Source organism: Ptychodera flava, chromosome 1 (assembly GCF_041260155.1).
Source record: "Ptychodera flava strain L36383 chromosome 1, AS_Pfla_20210202, whole genome shotgun sequence".
In the NCBI taxonomy this organism is placed as follows: Eukaryota; Metazoa; Hemichordata; class Enteropneusta; family Ptychoderidae; genus Ptychodera; species Ptychodera flava.
In genome coordinates this window covers 46234726-46255783 of record NC_091928.1, presented here as the reverse complement: position 1 = coordinate 46255783, position 21058 = coordinate 46234726, and the positions used below count along the sequence as shown (strand labels likewise).

Here is a 21058-nt window from a genome sequence, read left to right as displayed (position 1 = left end):
GCCAGCTGGGATGACATCTCTGTTCTCCCAGTAACGACTAGGAGGTCGCAAATAATAGCCACTCTACGCTGATGTCGGAAAATGCCATCTTCTAAGGTCCAGGGGGAACGGGAATATGACTTTAAACCATGGATATCATCACCTGCAAACACATTGGGTATAGTACCACTGACGTCATCGGGCATAATAAACACAAAGTAATACGTCATCAGAAAGTCAATAATTTACGTCACTCTATATCTATGTTGAACGAAAAGTAATTAAAGAAATCCTGTGAGTTAAATTGAGAAATGCGCCTCGGGGTCAGATATTCAGACTCTCAAACTTTTACAATATTGTTTTGGCCTAACACTTGTGGGGACTCAGTGTAAAGCTTATGGAGTAAATAAAGTTATCACCAGCTTCGTTTTGTGAAAATCGGAAGGGATGACAGCAATTTTGAATTTCAAATATTGGAAAATATTGGGTAATTTGTTTCTCTGGTTCCAAAATTTGCACAGTGACAACCCTTAATTTTCATTGTTTATTTTGGAAGAGAATTGTCGAAAGTTTCATTGAGGAAAGTTTGAGCAAAAGTTCAAGTCTTTCATTTTCGAGGCGCAAACTACCTCAATACCCATTCGTTCTTCAAACTCCACAGACAACACAAGTTTTTAATTGAACGTAAAAACCGTTTTCAGATCTTTTTCGGCGTCGAAGCGAATATGGTCGGAGCACAAATGTTGAAGCTGCAGACCTTAGACTTGATCGATCTTGTTTACAGAAAGTAATGATCAAGAAAAACTGGGGAAAACGGAAAAATAAGCGAATATATCAACAACCTCACAACAATAAAAAAGTAGCATCTAAACAATTGACTATGAAAAACAAGTTCGAAACAACAAACTTAAAACACAAACAACACATTTGCTAGTGTAGATGTGATGCAATCTCATACATAAACATTGATGATCTTACAGTTGATTGACTTATTTCTTTTGATATATTTTCCGGCAAGGTGTATACTTTCGTTTTACTTGCTTTCTGCGCCCGTCCCTGATGAGTCAGGCAAAAATTGAACTTTTGACAAAACAGTAGTTTGCAGTTTGCGCAATCCTGTTCCGGCGTCTGGTTTATTCATTCTGAACATCAATATTATGATACTCGGAATGGTAGAACGTTGTCAGTCTCATCTCTGCCACATCTGTTCCCACTTCAACGTGCTCTCCAGGAAGGTTTGCGTCATACTTGGAATCTGGTAACAGATAACCATTCGCTAACTTTAAACAAGTTTTTTAAACTCTGTAAGTAATGCGCCCATGAAGGTCTTTTTTTTCATTTTGACCCGCTGTGTTGCACATGTCGGCCGAATGAAACTCTGTCGCTCTCAAACTGCTGTTGTGAGACCTTCAAAGCAAAATGCGACTATACTTCAGAAACAGGTCTTGAGGTTCCCGTCAACTCTTCTGACACTAATATCAATTTAATGGCTGTTATTTGCAAGACTGCGTGACCCTGTGTACACAGTTTTCAGATCTCACACCACGTTATTTATCTTTTCCGAGCACATAAAGTATCTCCGCTGTCTGAGTGCGAAGGCAGCCGATGTTTTATATTGTGTATAAATTTGTCCTGGTTTGGCAGAAGCCAGTCGCGTTGACACTTTGATATCAACTTTCTGTCATCAGTGCGTCAAATCTGAGATTTATTCCGTTTTCTTGCTCCCATAGTAGGCTCAGTCGTACTTCTTTCGTAGTCTGGTCCCTCGAAGTTCTAATTTCTTCAAGCCATCGTATTTAGAGTAATTTTAGTCGCTCAACACTCTCAAAAACTTTGTGTCTGTAAGAATGAATAAAGTCGATGATTTTTTGCAGTCAGCTTAGGTTGAAAATGAAACGTTTCCGTCAGAAAATTAATCATCAAAGTTCAAATAATATCGATGCATTTTATGTTGAGGCAATGTAAACCGCCGCACTTTTGCGGTGTTTTCGAGCTGCCGCAAACCTCAATGACGTGTGCTTCTGGTTAGCCGGGAATCTAGCCCTCATTGCAATACTAGACATATTCCTGGTAGATAGAAAAATATACTCCCTTTTATCTGTTCCAGATGTCTCTTCGACCACTCTTTAACACACACTACAATTGACATTTGAAATAATAATAATGCACATTTGACCCCCAAAATGAAAGAAATCCACTTTGCACCTTTAGCCGCACAAACAACCTTTAAATTTAGTAGCTTTCGCATGACTTTTGGACATGCACATTTTGCCATTCCTCCCTTATGTTTCACAGCATGTGTTGTCTATCGTCTACGAGAAATCCTGAAGTGCAGTGGGCGAACGCATGTGTAGGTTGTGAGTGTGCCTTCCGGTTGTCATGTGTCCAGGGGTAGTGCAGCTATATATTCTGGCAAGCAGAAGTACATAAAAGCATTAGGAATTTAGATATTTCAGAAAGTATCGTTCCTAGGACACCGATTGGCCTATACCGCACTGGACTATACCATTATACGAGGAAGGTTGAGCCTGAGGAAAATAAGCAAAAATAGACACCTGGGCTATGTTGTAATGTCGTTTCACAGTCATATCACTGATGGAAAAGGCTTACTTCATCTGTAAATCACAAAAGATATACAATCCAAGGCCAGCAGATGTCAAATCGGTTCCAGCCCCATCTTCTCAAGTAAATTCATCCGCTGACCTCTCCACAGCAGCCTGTGCCACATGTGATCTTCCTACGCTTATTCAATTTTGATGGAAAGGGATATACAAGCCGTAAAAAGTGCGAACTACTCTCTTGAGGCAGCTATGACGAATAGAATTACAACGGATGTGGTATAAATGCGGTTAGTAAAGCAAGTGGGAGCGAGTGGGCCTTGATCCTCATTTAGTGAAGATTTTGAGAGAGGATGGGCAAAGATGGAAAAAAAGAATTTTGCACAGCAGGAATTGCTAGAAAAGTGAACTGTTTTGCAGCCATGCTGACATTTGAGGGAAAATATTCACATGAAGGTTGGGCAGCAAGGATGAATCAGTGAGAAGATGTGGCTAGAACCGATTTGACATGTGCCAGCCCAGAGTGGCATTATGTCTACCAGTATAACACGCTCACACCTTTACGAATGCAAGGAAGTATGGACACTTCACTGTCGCCTTTAGTAATTGCATTCTGTTTTTCACCGGCAACTACAAAATACAGGATCGCTCACAGATATATAGCTATACGTGTAACGTATGTAGAATCAACGTTTGCAAAGAATCTTGCCACATCACGTTTGATGCAACCTTCTATTGGCACAAATGCAAATTATTCTCATGAATATTCATCAATAATATTTTATGAACAAATTCACGAGGGCAACGTGTCTTGACAACCAAGTTTTCAGCAAACAAGCGTCTGGTCAAATTTGGTCCAACATTAACATACTTCAAGCTATCGATTTTGGCGTCATGATTTGTACAGCCTATATTGTTTTCCTTAAAAAATAATGACATTAAATAATAATAGTAAAATTTCGTAATTACATGACACAGAGAAGCACACACAATGCGGCAAGCCGATGGTTGTCAGTAGGTGTCATAACACAGACAGGGGGATTTTTTCCGGCCAGAGATCACGGTAATAACGGACGTATAAAAGACACCCAGTAAGGAGTGGTGTGTTTTGTATAGATTAAGCGCGCAATTTCGGATAAATAGACTGATTACACTTGTCAGACTTTTTCTTCCCTTCTGATTTGGTTTCCACAAGTTCAGAATTTCGAAGCGTGCAGTATATTTTAAACATTTCCATGCAAACTGAATAATGGAGACTGGTGAGTAGATTACTGGTATCTTGTAGGATCTGATCTACATTTGACACCCTAAAGAAAACTTAAGATACATTTCTTGGACAAGTGCGGATATTTTCCTTCTGAATATATTGAATGAATTGTTTCTAGTCGTTTCCTCCACCTGTTCGACGGTCATCCATGATCTGGTTGCACTGATTTTCCATGAAAGTGACTATTAAACTGCGCATAGGCGATCCTTAGAATTTTCCCAATGCCCCCCCCCTCTCTCTCTCTCTCTCTCTCTCTCTCTCTCTCTCTCTCTCTCTCTCTCATCTTTTTGTTATGCAAAAGTTCTTACTCCCCAGTAAACAGAAGACGAGTTACATGAACGCGAAGTCGATGCAGAAGCTTTAGTTGTAATAAAATTTGACAGACTGGAGGAGAATAATTTCATATTTCATGTTTCTATAGAATCTTGTTCGAAATTGTGATCCGAGGCTAAATATAGTAAAATACTAGTAACAGACGGACCTGATTTTACAAACGGTAATGCTTGTCTGGTTATAAGTACGGGCTACTTCCGTCGACCAAACCTGATTAATACATGAGTTGAAGTCAGTGACCAACGGCCTATAGACAACTGGCATAAAAACGGAACAGCGATGTTTTCAGCAACTTTCATCGTCCGTCAACGATATCATGTATTCAGTTTAGCGTTGGAACAAAATGTTTACATTTCGATGCCTCCTATTCGAAAGTTTGTGGGTTTTGATCTCAATTAATAGGCAAGGTGCACGGTAGCTTCGTGGCCACATAAAGTCAAAGTCAGCGAATTATAAATGAAAATAAAGTAGTTAGTAACAGCTCCTTTATATGTATCGTAATAGTTTATATGGATTTTGTTTTTCGTTCTAGAGCGAAATTTTACATACGCTGGGAGGTAGAGTCTGCGGAGTATATAGGTGAACTGCGTAAAGTTGTAATTTAAACCAAACTCATCGATGGATTAGTATCATGTTGATCCAACGGTACAGTTTCCAAATAAAAAATAAAAAAACGTGAGGAGTCTTTACAAAATTTACAGACTTTGTCGATGTCTAATCCAGACGCATGCTTCAATTCTCTGTCTGATAACTTCCATGATACAAGGCCGGTGGTGTTGTCTGACCTCCATCGTGATATACACAAACCGCAAACACTAACACGTCACTTCTTCCATACACAATGAATTATATTCCGAGGTTCGCCTGGATCTTCTACTTGTGGAGGCATTTGATAAGATCATACAAGTTTCAATATGGTTTATATCATACTCTAAAAAGTCTCTCTCTCTCTCTCTCTCTCTCTCTCTCTCTCTCTCTCTGTACTTTTAGTTTACTCATAGACCCTAAAAAAGATTAGGGTCTATGGCTATAGGCTTACTTTCTTTCATGATATTCTGCACGTTTTGTGGGCTCGTCCATATTTATTGGTAGGGCCCTCAGTTAATACCGACGGTCATCACAATTGGTTTCTGAAATCCCATTTACGCACAGGAATGCATGGATTAATTTAACCAATTATCAGGGAAAAATCCCGCTCATTCGGCGGTCAGTTTATTATATCGCGTCTTGGAGATCGTCCAAAGACTTTTTGATGCAGAAAGATGAGAGATTTTATCTGATAGTAGACCCTTCGTACCCTTTTGTGTTGAAACAAGGCGCGAAGTGTTATGGCCATCTCCAAAACCATTAAAGGGGCAGAATTTTTTAGCCGCTTAAAAAAAAGCAAATTTGACTGACTGTGTACAACTTTCACAGGACAACAAAGGACTAAAATCATATAAACAGTCAATCAATGTTAACAACCACTAATAGGAAAACCAGGGATCGAGGATTCCCCCTTTAACAGAAATTAGCTATGTATAACCAAATTCTTGCTTCTTAACCGAAGTTCATGTGTAAAGGGTTTCAGGCGATTTTACAGTAGGCTAATCCCGTACAAGTATTGTTTTCACCACAAAACTGTCCTTCGAATTCTTTCAGCGGCGACGATAGGTATGGAACGCCGTTGCTGCCTTCTGTGGTTTATTTGCTGTATTTGATGAGATGACATCAATATATGTTTTGTTAATGCCTTTATATAATTAGGTCGTGTCAATATATGATTAGGTGATGCCTTTTATATTATAAGGTTGTATCAATATATCATAAGGTGCTGTTATTATATAATTAGGTGACATCAATATATGATTTAGTAATGCCTTTATATGATTAGGTCGTGTCAATATATGATGAGGTGACGCCTTTATATTATATGGTTGTATCAATGTATCATGTGGTGCTGTTATTATATAATTAGATGACATCAATATATGATTTAGTAATGGCTCTATATGATAAGGTCGTGTCAATATATGATTAGATGACGCCTTTATATTATAAGGTGGTATCAATATATCATAAGGTCCTGTTATTATACAATTTTGTAACATCAATATATGATTTAGTAATGCCTTTATATGATAAGTGTCGTGTCAATATATGATTAGATGACGCCTTTATATTATATGGTGGTGTCAATATATCATAAAGTACCCTTAATATATAATTTTGTGACATCAATATATGATTTAGTAATGCCTTTGTATGATAAGGTCGTGTCAATATATGATTAGATGACGTCTATATATTATGAGGTGGTGTCAATATATCATAAAGTACCCTTAAGATATACTTACGTGAAAACAGTATATGAATAGACAATGCCTTTATATTACGATTCAATAACAGTATATGATAAAGTAACGCTTATATATTGTTTGATCAGCTAGGCGATGTTGCCGTGAGGTGTGTGGGGGTTCGAATCCGTTTGGGTTATAGTAAAAATTTATATTGATCACAGCAATATATGAATTGAAAAGGTCATTATATTATAAGGTAATGTCAATGTATTATTTAGTAGCGTCAATATATTATATGTGCACGCCATTATGTGTATGTGTAACGTCTTTATTATGTTGTTTAAAGTCATTATATGTATGTATAGAGGGCGCTGCGTTCGGACACTTTCTTTGAGGGCGCAAACTTTCATTCGTTTTGCCCGACGCACGAGTTCTTGCTGGGTACATCACTCAAATCTCAACTTAGGATGGAACGGATAGGGACTGTGGCGTTTTTTTATGTTGTCAGAACAGCTTTCTCGTTAAGTGCTGAAGGTGTGATCATAATTAATCGAAGACTTCTAGATGTCAGTGCCTGTGTAAACAAAATAACACACACCCTGCCTGTCCGAAGGTTATCTCAAACGAAATTCTTACGGTGATGAGCGCATTCCGAACCGAGACGGGATGATACCCTTCCCACCCATTCCGATAACATGGTATCGCCCACTCGGGAGAATCATTGACATTCGCTCACACACTCACTCAGTGCACGGTAGCTGTATCGTACAGTCTTGCATGTGACTTCAAGACGGAAATTATAATAATCTTGCTCCCAAACGTCAAGGAATTCTACCAAAATGGGTGAAGGATGCTACAGGTGTTCGAAGTACATGTTGGTGATATTCAACTTCATACTGTTGGTGAGTATGTCAACAATTTCTGACCCAACGCGTCAGTGAAGTGTGCTCGGCAGCGTCGCGTCGTTGATGCAGCCGCGGGTTTTGTGTAGCCAGTACCCATGCGAACGAACTCAGCTCGCTCACATGTTTTTAAAATTAACGACCCGCGTACTATGGGTATAAGGCCAAGCTGGTAGGCCTCTAAACAGAGTCATCATCCATCTGGTATCATTTTCACACACAAGACTACTGGAAGCCCAAAGCGCTAATTCTTTCAATGTGTGACAGCCTTGAAGCTGGGCGCTGTGAAGCCCCGTACCCCCAGGCTCCAGGCTCCATGGTCCTGTCGAGATTCAGATCACCAGCATCCAACTGAACTGATACTGCAGCTGTGGCACTGGTAGTACACGGTGTAAAATATAAACTAGGATGATCATCCAGTGCAAATGTTCAGCTTTGACTCCTAGCTGACTAAATGTAATCCTCGACGGTTCGCTTGTACGTGTGTTTTTTTCTGTTATTAAACTTTAATCGTACTCATAGTTTGCTTACCGTGGTGTGTTAACGGTCAGATCCGTGTTTGTGAACTGCCAGGTCACACGAGGACGCCCCAACACGTACGAATGCTTTGGGGATTTCTATGCCTCCACTATGTATGTCATGTCTGCCGACGCATCGTTAGAGTTGTAGTCCTCAAAGTTATGTTTCCTGTCACGGTGGACTGCGTTTCGGCTCTCCCAACCCGTAAATAATCACTCTACGGTCTCCAGTTATGTCAAATACCGCCCTACTTTTCGTCCATAGCTTTCGTGTTTAACGGACAAATACTGCGACGCTTGGTGAACTTTCATACAAGGTGTCTCTCGCTCGTAATGTGATATTGCGATGAAAAATTGTTCGGTCTTGGCGTGCCCACAGTCATCAGTGTATGGACCTCGATGGAGCTCATGTTGGTCAGACAGTATATTTAGCGCACAGAAAAAATGTAAAAACTTTTGTAGTATGGTAACGATAAAATTCGTGCAATGATTCTTTGGGAAACCACATTTATTTCTGCAGACAGGAGTGTCTATTTGAATTCCTCCAGTACTGGGATGATTAATTTTATCTCCAACGCAACCCAGCCTGTTTTTATTGCGTCAAGTACGTGTTCACAGTACCACAGACTGCACATTTCCTGAAGAGAAATTTAAAAAACTCATTCCCCCACATTCTTTGTCGTTTATTCAGAGAAGCCTTTCAGCTTGAAAATGGTATTTTTCTGAAGTTGAAATTTGGATGCAAATATTCTGTGCATCAGAAAAGTTTGTGCAGCAGTACAAGGATGCGTCATAAATGCATAAAAAAATGTCTTCCATAGGGTTAAGTATGATGTTCCTTCAACAAACAATTCAACTTGAAAGCCCCATTAGCTGTATCTTCCTGTATTTACTTGTCCCTCGAATACCATCCATTATCCAATCTTGAGAAGATGTTTTGGATTCCAGTCATTAGGCTACATTGTCTTTGAAAATGTCAGTATGTCCATCCTTGATTCACTTATTTACATTTATGTATATACGGTGGGCATATTTGAGTTTGCAACTCAAAAATTATATGGTTGGTGAAATTTAAGTCGTGCCGATATTTGAACGACGTTCTGTGGTCATATTTTGGTTCAAGCATTTTTTTCATAAGCTGCTTTTGATTTCAAACCATCTTATCTCAAAATGAAAAAAGATACAGTTTATAATGGGGCTTTAAATCACAGGTTCTGCTAATAATAACCACCCTTCTGGATAAAATCTTACAGTATAAAACCAAACACCAGAAAAATCTATTCTTTATCACTTGTTTGTATACCGTACTATTTGCAAAGTCTCTTTTTCATCACTAAATTTATCAATCGTATGCCACGACCAACAGCTGGAAGTACTCAAGTTAGATTTCAGAATGGACTATCTGAAGAGAAGGTTTCGTCGTGCACGTAACTTCAATAAACACACACTCTTCAACTTAGTGACACTCAATATTCAAGGAATATTTTTAGATGGTTCATCTGAAACATGATAATTATAGTTTAAAATTGTTTAAATTATGGGATATAATCTTGAGGAGTGAGGTTGTTGCCCTCAACATCATAATTTATACAGATTAACTGTAGGGTTGGCAGTGTGTTTCATCTCCAAAGCAGACATCACCCACTGATAACGTTTGGAGTCACTCCCTCAGCTTTGGAATTGCTCTGTGAATAAAGTATGCAAAGACTCCACCCATGATAGCTACCAGATATCTGAATCAGAGAAATTTGAGTGTACTCCCTCAGGTCTCCTGTGTGTGCACAGATCACAGGATTTGAATATTTAGCCTGAGTTTTCTGCATAAAGTGGTTCAGAGAAAAAAAAAAACATTTGTTAAAAATAGGCAAAAGTATATCACAAGTGCTGCTGCTAAAAAGTTTGCCACCATATTATTGGTAGATACAAAATTTATAAAGGTGTTAATTTGAATTAATGACCTTTAGCTGAACTCTATGATTTCATCTTCTTTAACTGAAATAATTATAGTCCTGGTGGGCTGGGCTGTGTGGCTTGGGCTTCTGTCGTGTGGCTTGCACTATGCCCCGACCAAGCGCGAGCCACACGACAGAAGCCCAAGCCGCATGGCCCAGCCCCACCAAGGCTACAATTATTGTAGCTACATCTTCTTGAGTTAGCCCTATACTTATGGGTAGTTGATGTAGTATTACAATTTGCTTAGAATGTCAGAGAGAACCGTTTCATTGGTAGTCTGTCAAATTAGTTCAGAAGGTACTTAGCTAGCTGCACCATCAATATTTACCACACTCACTTATCATTTTGTACATACCATATACAAAACATGGAAATCTAAATCCTTTGCCAATGCCAGACAGGTATTACAGTACATCCACACTTTATAACTTTCTTTGAGGATAGTAAGTGCTAAGTCCACCACATAAAGGGATGGACAGATACTAAAACTCTCGAGCAGTTAATTTTATGTATGTATGAAGTGAAACTATGAAGTTATCCAATCATGTACAGTATCCGCATATCCACCACAATCTTATCTTTGAATTAGGTATTTCTTTCAGTTCCACTATATTGTTTTTGTAATTCAGAATCCGGTCCTTTGGAAAATGTTGTATGTGATTCTGTGTATATATGCACAATGAAGTTTGACCAAGGGCATGGCCTCGTGGTGGTGACAGCTTGATCTGGTGGTAACGCAAAAAGTGATTTTCCCCCGTGTTCCCATTGTAGTTTATACTAACAGTATGGAGGTTCAAGAGCACTATCAGTGAATTACTGTTAGCTTTTTCATCAAAGTCAGTTTGTATTTTTGCGGAATAACGTTTTACCCCACCAGGCCTATCACTTCCCCATATGCCAAGTCAGTAAAATTCGGTATTTCATCCAACTATACAGTGTATTTTCACCTACTTGGCACTGTGTATGTTATAGAAATCATGTTCTCAGCATCTTTGCTCTCAGAGGCTGTTTAAGCTTCGTCCATTGTTCAAATGTTCAAGTCTTTGTGAAAATGCAACATGTGGGAATAATGGCTCAATGATGTTAAACTATTTGACCTGATGTGGCAACTGAACTTGGCAGGATAAGGTTTAAAACAGTTAGGGATATGTACCATGAATTCCAAAGGTACAATTCCTGGTGTGAATTCACCATCCCAGTGCAGCCCATGCTGTGCTGTTTGGTTATTAAATGACAAGTACGTAGTTGTTTACAAACTGGTATAGCCCCAACAGACATACAAGTGCTGGTACCTTCCAGCCATTACGACAGGCATCAAAGTGCAGACTAGCTTAACCTGCAGGCACTCATCTGTAGTATAATGTATATAGTGGATTATAACCCTTTATTAAATTACTCAAGCACCGATGGTTTGACCAGATTGCTACACCGTCTGTCACCAAACCAACTCAAGGTAGCTCAATCTTGCTATTTGCACATGTATAGCTGACAGAATGGCTTGAAAGAGAGATTTGAACTCTGCACTTTCACTGCCTTTATGCCAAACAACAATTAATACCTTCCACTAGGGTCTCTCCATTGGGAGATAGTGACTGATGTCGGCCGTGACTGGTAATGAAACAAAGATATATATAGACAATTTTTAAGGTGATAAACCATCGCTGCCTTTAGTTTTTATCAAAGGCCGTTGTTTTCATTGTTGTAAGGGTGAGACCACTATAGGAAATTAAGGGTGAAAGGGTTATTTACTCCAACAGTGCCATTATGATCAGTCAGAAAAATGCCAAGAATCATATACAAACAAAAGAATGCCCCTCCCTTATTTCAATATGATCTTTTAACACTACTAAAAATTAATAGTAATAAAAAAATAATTCTACCCACTCAAAATGTATTCAAAAACATTTTCACCTATAGAAGTTAGAACAAGTTCTCCTCGCAGGCTGGGAATTTTTGTTGAATATTGGAAATGTCTTTTGCAGTCACAAGTATTTTGTCCACAAGGACTGGAAAACCAATGGCTACATCATTCTTGATATTTTTGGTAAGTAAAGTCCCTGTATGGAAGTTGATACATAAGACATTTTGTCCACATCCCAGGAGCTCAGTTCCTAAATCACCTGTACTGAAAACTAGATATATTCACCACATTTCTATGAAATATTAAACTGGCAAATGTTGAAAGATTTGTAAAGCTGTGCATACTGCGTGATGGCTTTATATCTTTATGATCTTTATAAACAGGAGGGTGCAGATATCTAGAAAACCGAAAAATTCTAAACTTTGATATGGTATCAAGGGTGAATGTGAAACTGTACTTTGTTCATTTATGTCATTGTTGTCAAATAATTATTTCTACTTTTTTGATGAAAATGTTTGAGTTCTGAGAAACATTTGAAGAATATATGACTGATGCTCACACATGGTATCCATGAGATGTCTGTTGATCAGTAAGATTTTGAAACAAAAAGATGGATATTTCATGATTACATCATTTGGACTATTAATTATAATATCAAATTTTATGATTCAGATTCCACGAAGAATCTAGAAATAGAGGCTTCGTTTTAAATCTTTCTGTAAAATTTTGAATTGAGATGAACAGGAAGGTGCAACAATGGGTGGAAACAGGCGTTGAAATTGATTTATTTACTTATTGTCATGGTAACAACCAAACAGCTGTTTGTAAACCTGGAGCGATTCCAGCTAGCAGACATATCGGTCCATAACAGGGTCTCCAACAAATACTGATTTAATCTTGCCTAGGTTTCGCAGAAAGAGATTACCAAAATACCAAACATAAATTTTTAATGAAGGTAATTTAAGTGAGGAATCAGTCCTTGTGTCGTGATATCGCTTATCGTGATTGTTATGATTATCAAAAAAAGGCAACATATTGCATGGGGCTTTTTTTCCGAGACAGATTACCATATACAGTTAATTTTTCAGTGGATGGTTAGTGTGTTGGTTTAGAGGGATTCCTATCTTATGGAACAGCAGAAGATGTACTGATATATTAAAGCATTGACCAAGTTGACAAATATAGATTAAAAAAATCAACACACATACCGGTACTGTGTATCATAAGCAATAGTTCATTTTTCATTCACGCAGACTACACTACGTTTCATTTATAGAATGACAAGCTAATCATATGATGCGTTTTTAGCCCAGTCATAGTTTTTTTGAGTCGTGTTACTAAAATTAACGTGAGCAGTGTGTTTGATAATTTTTTATGCAAAACATTGATAGGTTACATGTTTCAATATGTTGTCTATGAGTTAACCCTTTGAGTGCTGTAATTTTTTCTGCCAAAATTTTGGTGCAACATCTTACCAATTTGTATGATTTTTCTGTCCTTTTTTGATAATTTTGGACCAAATGGATTCCACTTTTCATCGGCTACAGTTTTTGATCAAAACTTTTAGCAAAAATTCAAAAAAAATTGACTAGGGTATTATGTCTTACAAAGGCGACAAAAATTAACTTCGACGCTCAAAGGGTTAATGGCAACAATTAGAAATTCAGTGTAGCGGAATTCCCCAAGAGTAGCTCAGCTGATGATTATCTCTCAGCTCAGAGGAGCAGATGTAATTTGTCAAAATATGAAAGCCACTTCTCTTTTTACCTCTAAACATGCGAGGCAGATACGGTAGACTGTTAGATCAGATAGATCTGTGCCTGTGAAATTTGCCACTGATCGAACTCTCCAATTGCCTAATGGAATACTAAATATTGATATTGCCATGGGGCAGGATGGAAAATGCCGGCAATGTTCAACAGCCACGGATGAGATCAGAAGTGATCAAAAAATGCAGCGATATCTCATCTGTCCAAAAGGAACTCCTTCTATCAACAGACATAATTTATCAACCCTGCCTTTCCTGACAAAGTATTAGCTGTCGGAAATTCCCTAAAGATGGTTCATCCATTGATATTTACCGGCGAGTTTCCATAAGGAAATTTCCGGGTTCAACAAATGTGACAGGATTCAGTGTATTCAGGAATAGTAACAATTAACTAGATACAATGTTAGAATCGATGAGTGTTAGTTGAGACAGCTGGTTGTACCGAAGTTTTATCAATTGTTACAAAAACCAGACCAGGATGATACCTTAACAGGACAATAGCTGTAATAGCGCTGATCGCAAATGACGTCACTGTTCTCTCTCATTAATATGCATAAATAAACATTTGTCCGCATTTTCCGCATAAACGACGAAAATAAAACCTGTGAGTGCTAGAAAGGCTATTTTGCGTCACACTTGTTCGTATGAATTGATGACTGAGACTACAAGCTGCAACAATAGCCGCGCATACAAGGACAAAATTTGTCCAAATTTCAGCATATTTGTCCGAAAGTCGTGCGTGTGCAGCTATATTTAGTAACAAACCTGAAATCGCGATCAACGCTATTTGTAAACAGCATATGTCTGTGTTACTGCTGTGGGAAATAAATGTATTTGCTTCTTTTTTCCTTGTAGTGTATCAAATACAACATCCCAGCCATGGATTTGCTCCATGCATACACATTATTAACCATTTGAGCGCTGTAATTTTTTCCTGCCAAAATTTTAGTGAAACATTTACCAACTTTTATGAATTTTTCTGTAATTTTTTGATAATTTTGGATCAACTGGAGATCACATTTCATTGGCTACAGTTTGTTATCAAAATTTTGACAAAAATCTGAAAAAAATTAACTGGAGTATATTTTCTAAATGTGAGAAAAATTGACTTTGGCACTCAAAGGGTTATTGTTGATCAATGAATTCTGGGCCAAACAAAACTGGCAAACAAAACACAGTAACACAATCTGTTCCTGACCTGCATGGGGACGACCACTTTAAAATAACACATTTTTTGAACAAGGGTATTTTTCATCCTGATACGGTAAATCTCTTGAGATGAGCCAGGAGGAAATTGTTCTTAAACCTTTGAGTGCCAAAGTCAGTTTTTGCTGCCTTATAAAATACAGCCCAGTCACTATTTTTCAGATTTTTGCCAAAATTTTGATAAAAAACTGTTACAGATGAAATATAATGTCCATTTGGCCCAAAATTATCAAAATAATGGCAGAAAAATTTATAAAAATTGGTAAAATGTTGCACTAAAATTTTGGTGGGAAAAATAACAGCACTCAAAGGGTTAAACGGGCAGGTTTTTTATCAGCTTTATCTCATAAGCAATTGACTAAATACACAACTTTCAATTGAGACCAAAGGACTAAAATCACTTTTAAAATTGTCAAAGTCAACAAGCAACAAAGCAAGAAGTAGGGATTGAGGACAGCCAGCTGCTACCTTTTCACCACCATGGTTTGAACCAGTCCCATTGTTTTCTATGGTAAAGTTGGGACTCTGGACAGGGAAATTGGGTGGGGAGGGGATGATAGGCTTGAAGCACCAATGCTAAATTGAGCAAGTTATCAAATACATTGTAGTATGTTGTCTATATAGAGGACCAGTTATTGCTGACAACAGCTGCACCGTATACATGCTGCATTCTGTATGGCACATTCTGTGCATAGCAATGGGGGAGTTAGATTTCCAGCAAGTACGACGACCCAATCACTCCAGGCCCTGGGCATATTACTTCTGGCCGTTTAACATTTGTCATTTCTGAGGTGAGGTCAGGAACCAGAATATGACCATAAGCCAGTTTCTACCATCAGATGACCTTCTGGCTATTTTCATCTTGTGCGACAGGGTGTGTTACATTCCTACCCAGTGCAGGAAGTTTATTTTTAGAAACGAAATCAGAGAAATTATTAGAAAAATTGCTCCACAGATTTAATTATGTTTAAAGGGTTGTGTTGATATCAGAGAGTGTTTTCGTCAGAGAAATGCAAAATATGAATGTCTGTGTTTTATTTTCACATTTAAAATGGCTTCCTTGCTTGTTGAATGAGCCTTTAGTTGGTTCACCAATTTGTTATAAATTGGCGTTTCTAAAAATACACAGTATTTTTTTAAGAATGTAAGTTTTGAAAACATTATTTCTTCTATCCTTGTACAGACAGGGTTTTAAAGCAATGGTAACCAATAATCCAGAAAAAAACAATATTTAAGTCACTTTTATTGGAAACCAAAAATCCCAACAAATTATGTCAAATTATAGAAGTTTTGTCACTCTAACTAGGTCACAAACTTTGTGAGGAGTGACAATGGTTATCGCAAACGGCGATTCAGTTACATTGTAAATTCCATGCATGATGAGGTACAGAGTTCATTTCAAAGAATACTCTCTGTACAATGTACAGGGCACTCCCTTCATCACTAGATACTTGCAACAGTCACCATCTATAACAAAGGAACAGGGACATCCCTTTCTATTGTCACAAATGTTTTTTAATCTACTTAAAAGCTTACAAGCTTGTTGCTAATTTTATCTGCCTCCAAGGTAACGTGGTGAGTTATGGTTTCAATGGGAATTGTTGTGTCATTGATCAACAGATACATCATCTGGAAGGGATGATTAATTTTAGAAAACCTGCAAAGAAAATATTTTCAAAAATTCTGTATATAGTTGAAAAAAACTAGGGTTATTATTATTATTATTATTATTATTATTAGACTTTATTTAAACTCGATAAACTGTTGAGCCAGAGGCTCTTCTCACACAGAGTCGAGTATAACAACATTTACAATATTTACATTAAAAAAATAAGTCAGGAAGAAAACTTTATACTGAAAAAAATGTAAAAACGCTACAAGTAAAACAATCTAAAAACAAATTTAAAATTTACATAACAGTAAGATTAACCCATCTATTTAAAAAAATGGCACTTGCAATTTCTTTTGAATGATAGAAGTGAAGAGCTAGAGCTAGGGTTATTTTGACATTGGCATTGAATTATGTTACAAATAGAACTTCCACTTATCAGATACCATATATATTATATATATATATATATATATATATATATATATATATATATATATATATATATATATATATATATAGACACACAGTGAAACTTGTGTACGCCGAACCCTGTCTAAACTGAACCCTTTTCCAAGTCCCATTTCAATAGAACTCTATAAACTGAACCGAACTATTTTCTCGTTCCTGAAGGGTTCGGTTTAGACAGGTTTTAAAATTTATATATATATATACAGTGTTCTCCCTGAATAAGGTAACAGGGCGTGGCGCCCTCTTGTAAATTCCGAGCGCCCCCTTGCCAGAAATGAAAAAGATTTATTTTTTGAAAAATAAAACAATAAAATGTACGGGGAAAAAAAGTTGACAGTGATTACAAGCAAAATGCGAGCGTGAGCGTCGATCCTGCAGACTGCAAACGTAATTCTCATCGATCTTGCAAATCTCGCGAGTTTGTGATGTCATCCGAGATCATAAGCCCATGTGCAACTCATCGAAGGCAGCCATATTTGCATGGCTCAGTCCGTAACGTCACGTTAGCCACGGTCCCTCCATAGGGACCGTGCATTAGGTAACCGACTTAGCTGAGTAAACATGGCAAGGAGCTTGAGGGTAACCAAGGACAGCAGAGTACACTGAAGTTTTATAGGAGGTTAGAATTTCGTTTGTGTATTCCTTCCAAAAGCAAAACAACCTAATTTTAGGCTCGGTCGGACTTGTATCAGGATGAGAACACGTGAGTGTTATGGTGATAATTTTGCCATCGATGAATAAATGTATGTCTCTAGACTCGCTATGTTTTCGTTTGTAATAAAAGTTATGGAACACTGTTTCAGATCTCTTTTCCTTTGAGTTTTTTGTACGAAAAAAATCTGAAAAAAAAATGCTCCCAAACCTGAGTGTTATGGTGATAATTTTGACATCGATGAATAAATGTATGTCTCTCGCTACGTTTTCGTTTTCAAAAAATGAAATCTTCATAATTGAAATCAGTGAACTGTAATAAAAGTTATGGTACACTGTCTCAGATCTCCTTTCCTTTGAGTTTTTTATACGAAAAAAATCTGAAAAAAATACTCCCCAAGTGCCACCAAATGACACCATTTTAATCGCTGTTTTTCAAAAGCTCCAACGGCAGGAGGGGGGACACCCCCCTCCTGACCTCCCCCGCGACCGCTGACGCGGTCGCTTGTGGTGCTTCGCACCACGTCTTCGCCCTCTTCTCAAAAAATCCTGGGGAGAACACTGTATATATATATATATATATATATATATATATGCATATAAAATAATTTGATATACATATAAAATTATACAGTTATACCTACATAGTAGATAGATAGGCTAAGCAGACGTGAAATTGCCTAATACCGGTATAACCCTTGGTCCCTCTGTTTAGGAGAGATGTCTAACCTGTACATGTATTTGTAGTAAGTAAAGCAGTCACAATTGTTGTAGGAATGACAAGTGTTTGGTCCTCATTTGTCCACAAAATGGTTTCACCACTGCAAATTTGTTCTAATCCCATTGTTTTCCCTGGAGTACTTTGACCACTTTTAAAGCAACTGGGAATTGAAAAGGCTACTCTATTGTCAGTCATTACGTGATTCAATAGTACCTAGATGTAAAGTGATGGTGGAATTAACCCCTATTTAGTCACACAGGGATTGAACTTTATGCAAATACAAAGGTGTTGTTTTGTCTGTCATTTCAAATGTTAAGTTTAATTACCTGTGTTGTGATTTAACTCCACTGTGGTGTACTGCTCTGGTTTCTGAGTTAAAAAGTTAATTTGTTTTGATTCATTGAATAAATAAGAGTATGTTTTAACGCAAAACTATCAAAGTAATAATTTTTGGTTAATTTTACATTGGTAATGAGAATGATCATGAACTGTAATAGAAGATATCTTTGTTCAGGGTCTATGTTGTGATGTAAGAGTGACATACCCTGTTGTATTTCTCTAAAAGCTTTGATTTTGGATTTTTTCATGTTTTGTACCAGGGTTCCCTTTCATTAGATGAGTTAGGCCCTGAACATGAATAATAATCAACTCACCATAGCTTATTCAATTGTAACAGTGAAATTGACCATTTTACACCCATTTCACTACACATATACGTATACGTTTGCAGACTCTATATCAAAAGAGGTGGAGATGAAGCACAAAACTGGTGAAACCAAACGTTTGTATAAGATCATCTGGCTTCCATTTTGTGTCAGTCTGGCTTTGATTTTCGCAAAAACATTACCCACATGTACTGTAGCTCAAGGTTTTGCACGGGTATTTTGGTCGGATGGCATCTGGTTTTGCTCTCCGACCCAAATACCCAAGCAAAACCTTAAGCTACAGTGCTGCAGCTACCACATGTACTACAATGAATTTTCAGCCTTGAACCGAAACTACACAGACTGCAGTTGTTGCAAACACAATTAGTGTTAAAATACCAAAGAAGCCATGTGCTTTTGTGTGTCCTTCTGATTCTTGTAACTCTAATTGAAGAGAGAGTATGCTCAAATCTGCAAGCTGACTACCTCTATTAGACGACAACTGTCATCTTGTTGATACGGTCAGGTTAGAGGCTGTCTGCTCTCTTGCACGCAATGGATTCTTTTTCACCAGCGCCAGAGATGATTCTGACTCAATGCCCTCTAATCCGTCAAATCAACAAAATTGACCCTCGATTTGTGTGTTGAAGTACAAACGGGAACCATACTGCGGTTACAAGTCAAACATCTTTCGCAAACTAGATCACTAAGAGTCTAGATGTGAGCTAGCACCCCACGCAGAGAAAATAGAATGCAATTTATGAAAAAACTTTCAGCAATGTACAATAATGGTTTCAGATTGAATTGCCTATATTCCATATATTCATTCTTTGAAGCACATATTAAACCTTTCCTGCCAAAGTCGGTGAAAATCCGCTTGAAATTCGGTGTAGCCAGAATCTAAGCACTGGTGACCGTTATTCTCCCAACCCGGTGGAAATCGGGCCTCTTTTGGGTACCCCCTTCCTGCCAAGTCGACGGCACTACGTTTTGCTATCCCCTGTGCGTTTAGGGGTCATCCGAGGACAGGTTTTCTTACAAGGAACGCCTTTTCCCTCGAAATGGGTTCGCAGGGAGTCGATAGACAGGGAAAGGTGCAGAAACCTGTCCGCCAGTCCGGGCCCCCACACCCGAGGGGGGCTGGGTTTTTTTTACCGCTTTTTAGCGGACTTGGCAGGATAGCACGGTGACGTTTTCTGGCGGAGTTGGACGTACTTGGCTGCCTGGCACTATAGAGATTGCTGCCGAACTTGACCAACTCGGCAATGCTAATCTAGAAGGCTACCTCTTGCAAACGACTTGGCAGATATGCCGATGGTGCGAGACGAAAGTCACTTATTCAGTTGTGCGTGACTGAAAATGAGAACGTATTTTTGGACGGGACGGCTCGACTTGTTCCTCCCATGGAACGGATATGAACGACTCGGAAATACCATTACAAACTGTACTAAGCTGGGCTTCAGCTCTGCAAGTTCAAGCCAGGCAACGTCCTTCACCGCCTTGGCCGTGCCATTCAATGGACGTAGCTTTGGATTTTTAGCTCCGCTGTCAGCGACGCGGAGCTTATCAAATAGGTTGATTTTCCGTCGTTGTCCGTCGTCGTCCGTCGTCGTCGTCGTCGTCCGTCAACAATTGCCTTCTCCTCTGAAACCGCAAGTCCAATTGCTTTGAAATTTTATATGCAGTTCACTTTGGGTGACCTCACTTAAGTTTGTTCAAATCGTGGTGAAATTTGCATATTTGTATTTTTGGGGCATTTTTTGCTGTTTTTGGTAAAAAATTTTCTTCTCTGAAACCGCTTGTCCGATTTCTTTGAAATTTAATATGCAGTTTCCTGAGGGTGACCTCATTTAGAGTTGTTCAAATCTTGGTGAAATTTGCATATTTGTATTTTTTAAGGCAATTTTTGTCATTTTTGGTAAAAAAATCTTTAAAAATCTTCTTCTTCAAAACTACCAGTCAGATAGCTTTGATATTTAGTACATATGTCCTTAGGGATGATCTATTTCAGATTTGTTCAAATTGTGCAGAAATATGCAAATTTCCATTTTTAAGGCAATTTTTTCCATTTTTGGTCAAAAAATGTATTTCTCAAAAGGTGCTGGTCTGATGGTTTTGAAATTTGGTATACAGTTTCTACAGATGAGCTAAGTAATATATATTGAAATTATTGTGAAATCTTTAATTTTGTATTTTTGGCAATTTTTGCCGTTTTTGGTCAAAAATGTGTATTTCCAAAACTACTCATCTGATAGCTTTGCAATTTGGTATACAAGTTCCTACAGATCACTTTAATGATATTTATTGAAATTATGATGAAATCTGCAATTTTGTAATT

General features: G+C 37.9%; 1 protein-coding gene across 2 annotated transcripts in view; it reads left to right on the top strand.

The window, feature by feature from the left end:
* Positions 1-21058, top strand: part of LOC139139191 (CD9 antigen-like) — an 83509-nt gene that overhangs the window by 25718 nt on the left and 36733 nt on the right. The window contains exon 1 of one of the 2 annotated variants that reach the window (XM_070708013.1): positions 7123-7318. The exons of the other annotated variant lie outside the window; for it this stretch is intronic. Coding sequence (XP_070564114.1) covers positions 7256-7318 — 63 coding nt within the window. The 5' untranslated portion in view covers positions 7123-7255. Of the gene's footprint in view, positions 1-7122; positions 7319-21058 lie in introns of those variants that run through there. 2 annotated transcript variants of the gene reach the window in all.